At 51.3% G+C, this 4,005-nt stretch overlaps 2 protein-coding genes across 2 annotated transcripts; one reads left to right on the top strand and one right to left on the bottom strand.

Annotated features, from left to right (window-relative positions):
* Positions 1 to 217: 217 nt before the first annotated feature.
* PPTG_04044 (hypothetical protein) lies at positions 218 to 1,602 on the top strand (the record flags this gene model as incomplete). Its single annotated transcript, XM_008897868.1, has 5 exons — positions 218 to 287; positions 358 to 449; positions 508 to 822; positions 894 to 1,232; positions 1,306 to 1,602. 5 exons carry the CDS (start codon positions 218 to 220, stop codon positions 1,600 to 1,602), a joined length of 1,113 nt encoding a protein of 370 aa, XP_008896116.1.
* Positions 1,603 to 1,757: 155 nt separating this feature from the next.
* On the bottom strand, positions 1,758 to 3,037 carry PPTG_21556 (hypothetical protein; the record flags this gene model as incomplete). The annotated part of the gene is made up of 2 exons (XM_008898364.1): positions 1,758 to 2,075; positions 2,768 to 3,037. The coding sequence occupies 2 exons, from the start codon at positions 3,035 to 3,037 to the stop codon at positions 1,758 to 1,760; spliced, it is 588 nt and encodes a 195-aa protein (XP_008896612.1).
* Between the last annotated feature and the right edge of the window lie 968 nt (positions 3,038 to 4,005).

The following is a 4,005-nucleotide window of genomic DNA, read 5'->3' as shown; positions in this document are numbered from 1 at the left end:
GGGAAGATTATAACACAAAAAGACAGAAACAGCACGGCAATTTGTCCCTTTTGATTGCACAGCGCTTGCCACGTTGACGCTGCGACAGCTACCTGAAGTATTGCTAAGTAAAGTAACAAGTTTAAAAGTAGCGATAATAATAAGTAACATTTGTCAAAAATACCAATAAGAAAAGTAGCATTTATTTTGAAAACTCAAACTTATTTTTGAGATCGTTATGCATCTCACTCGGGAATCAACACCACCGCCCAGTCGTCTAGTGCTCCAGAACGCCAGGGACCGCTATGGTGGGAGTCAGCGCCTCGCAGTTCCCCCCAACCCCCCCCCCCAGAACGTTACGACCAGGCGATGTACTAGAGTACTATTCACAGGGATTCGTGTGCGGCGATCCTCGCGAGCTGCGAGTTGGAGTTGTGCTCAAGATCTCGAGCGCGAACGATACCTTTCCGGTATCGCTGGATACCCAGGAGGCTCTGCCGCTAACGAACCTCGTCCGGCGCCGGTAAGACAGCGCAGGCAACGCGCTGCTCGTCAACGACGTGCGCTGGCGCAAACTACGGTCCTTCGACCTGGTTGCTGGGTCCTTCAACGCGTCCACGCGAGCTGCTCGTCAACGACGTGCGCTGGCGCAAACTACGGTCCTTCGACCTGGTTGCTGGGTTCTTTAACGCGTCCACGCGAGCCGCTCGGCTTCAAGACGCACTCACAGCTGCCATAGACGAGGCTTTTGCCATTGCGGGGAACGACAGCGTCAGCTCGTGCCTGACCAACAAGGGCCTTGCCCTTACCCCACCTAGAGACACTGAAGCCGCCAGCTCAGCGGTATCCAGCGCAGCCAATTCTGCTCTTAATGCGCCACCAAGCTGCGTTTCAGAAGGACGAGTCTTCTCCAGCTGACGGACCCGAGAGTTTTTAGCAAAAACTCACTTGATGCCCCAGTTCACGAGGTCGTCGATTATACAGCCGGGGCCAGTGGTGATGAGGTGCTTGACGCCGCCGACGATCTTCCCCGCGCTTTTGTAGCTCGTGTGAGCGACGATGAGGCCAACAGCTGTAGAGGACAAGCACCGGTGTCGCCGCCATGGTCGCGTAATAAGCTGCGGCGGACGGTATTTCTTAACGAACGTGAAGTGACGGACGCCGACCTGCTGGACGCTCGCCGCTTTGTCGAAAGTGTACCCACCCATTACCAGCGAAAAAACGCCGCCACCAAAGAAGTTCAAGACCGGCGAGTGGGGAAATGAACGACGCTCGCGCAAACGCCGCCACCAGCGACTGGCCGGCATAACTCGTAGCGGTTTGCAGATCTATCATGCTCATTTAACAAAGGCCCAACAAGGTCAAGCTATCCAACGCCTAGCTGGACTTCGAAAGCGGCTTCGTGAACTACATGAGCGTCGACCTACCTACCAAGAGCCTCCCTTCATCCCTATAGAAGGCCCGTGGCCCACCGGCGTCACAAAGCTTACCGTGTGCAACAATCCAGACAACGCCTCTTTTAAAGACATAGGCGACTTCGGAGGCTGCGAGTGCGTGGGAGATTGTTTCCTGGACTCGTGCAGCAACACTACCGGCGCGCTGTACGGCACGTCGGAGTCCTGAAATCTGGAGGCAAGGTGTAGGAACGCACCACGTTCGCTTGAAACGCTCAAGCTGTCTGATACGGGGCGTGTTGGCCTCGGCGTTTATACGTGCACCGATCTGGATGTGGGAGATGTTATCGGTGAGTATGCAGGAGTTCTGTGCGAGTATGAGCCCTATATTGAAGGTGTTCCGGGGCAGAGGCTCCAACACAACACAGGATACACAATGCTTTTGAACGGCAAGTCGCGTAAAAACAAGTACGTATACATCGAGGTGCTCGAATGCGGCTTCACCACACGGTTCATAAGCCATTCCTGCAGTCCCAATGCAGCCTTCATGGAAGTGCAGAACAGAGCTAGCGTGAAGGTGCTTGTTCGGATGATTGCGGATGTGAAGACAGGTGGGGAGATCACGGGAACCAAACCTGGTTCAAGTGCGCGTGCGAGCAGTGCTGGTCGCAGGACCATGACACGAACTAAACTAGCAACGCCCTGTACGATCCCTCACGTAGACAGTGTCTTAAGGTTCTTCGTTAGCATACTGTTAAACTCAGAAGAGAGAACTACAGAGTTTTGGCAGTTCTAACATGATAAATGCCTATGCAGTAAATTTTATTGTCCAGCACTTCGGTAATTCAAGGCAGCTTTGTGTAGACGCTCGTTAGACTGATCGACCAACACGATCTACGCGAGGGAATTTCCAGAAGGTCATTTCGTCAGGTTTAAATGAAGAATATATAAAGGAAGAATACTGTATAGCTAGAAATTGAATACTACAACCCAAAGGCAATACGAGCGCATTCCCGCATATACATCGTGTAGTATACATGTGTGTTCGGACATACAACTACGCGCCACCGCCCGGTTCCCCATAACTACAGTGAGGGATCTCATAGAGAAAAACTCTCAGGCCCACCCTAGAGCACCGAAGGTTTGAATTTACTACCAGGTCGTAAGGGTGCTAATAGCTGTGTCTGTGTGTGTGTGGTGGGTACAAGAGAGTTGAATTGAATGGGGTGACACTTTTCCTTCAGGTTCATTAGTTGCTGTAGGTATAAATGACCCATTTGTACTACCCACTGCTACGAAAACATCAAATTAGAAGCTTCTGGAGTCATTTTCAACAAACCCTCAGGTATATTCATGCGCCATGACCGTTGACAGCCCCCCGCTTCAATCCGCACGTCCGGGGTCTGCGTGCAGCTTGTGCTGGAGCCTCTAAAAGTAAGTGCAGTCCCAACTGATAGTGGTCTGCCACCCGAAGCGCCGTCTCCTCGCTTCCGCTTGCTGCGGTTCACGAGAATATTCCTCCCACTGTTGTCGACGTGGTCCGTAGCTTTGAGGGCGTACACCACATGCACGCAGACACCGAAGGCGTAGCAGTAGTTACAGGGACACCAACGACTCGTAATATCTACGGGCCAGCCTCCCCAAGGCTGACCCTGGACTTCCATGCGCGCGTAGTTCGCCTCCGTTCCACACCCCAATCAACCTTCCTTTTACCATCTCGGAGAGCCTCCGCGTGAGGGTTGCTGTCACTGCAATGTAAAAACTGAATTTCCTCGCGGCTGAAGATAGATCGTGGCAACAAGCCGCCAGTTCCTGTACTAGACTGCCATCTGAATGTCTCCGACGGATTATTCGTCGCTGCGAAGCTCGACGGCGTCAGGTATCGTTGCCACTTTGAAAACGGTCCATACAGCCACTGGTCTCTCATATAGTGGACGAATCCAACTAAAAAAGGGTTCTGCATCCACTGCAGCAAAAAGCGGTCCCGAAGTCCGTTGAACTCCATTTCGCTCCGGGAAAAGTGTAAATCGTACACGTCGCGGATTAGAGAAGCCGGTACCACCGACGGAAAAGCTTTGATAGCCTTCTGAATGTTTTTAATCACATGGAAAAAACACATCAGAAACTGGAAGCCGGTGCAGCGACCCAATACAATAGTGAGCGCGTTTAACTGCGCTCTGTCGGCATCCGCCATCACATTGCAAACCGAAATCTCCCTTCCACTCTGATAGTAGTATTGGCGACGTAGAGATATAGAAGCAACTCCTCGAAAATAGACTGCGTCTCTTGAGACACAATGAAGAGCACCACTAAATGGAGCCCTCGTGAGCGGTCCGACACTCCGACAACGACGACTGGGTAGCCACGGTGATTCATTTTGTAGGTAGCGTCGATTTGTAGAATAAAGCTGTCTTCAGGTAAATGCAGCCTCTTAATCAGGGTCTTCGTAGATATTGTAATGGGCTCACTGTGTGCCCCCTACTTCGGCTTACACGTTAGCGCACGTGTATGAGGAAGCGTAGTTTGCTTAACTTAGATTAACTATACTTACGTCTTGTAAGTATAGATTTATTTAAATAAGAAAGCAAAAGCCGATTCACCGTAAAATGGAGAACTGTTATTTATGTTTATG

This window comes from Phytophthora parasitica, assembly GCF_000247585.1.
Source record: "Phytophthora parasitica INRA-310 unplaced genomic scaffold supercont2.6, whole genome shotgun sequence".
Lineage (NCBI taxonomy): Eukaryota > Oomycota > Peronosporomycetes > Peronosporales > Peronosporaceae > Phytophthora > Phytophthora nicotianae.
Note: the sequence above shows the minus strand (reverse complement) of the source record. Positions and strands in the feature narration are given on the sequence as shown.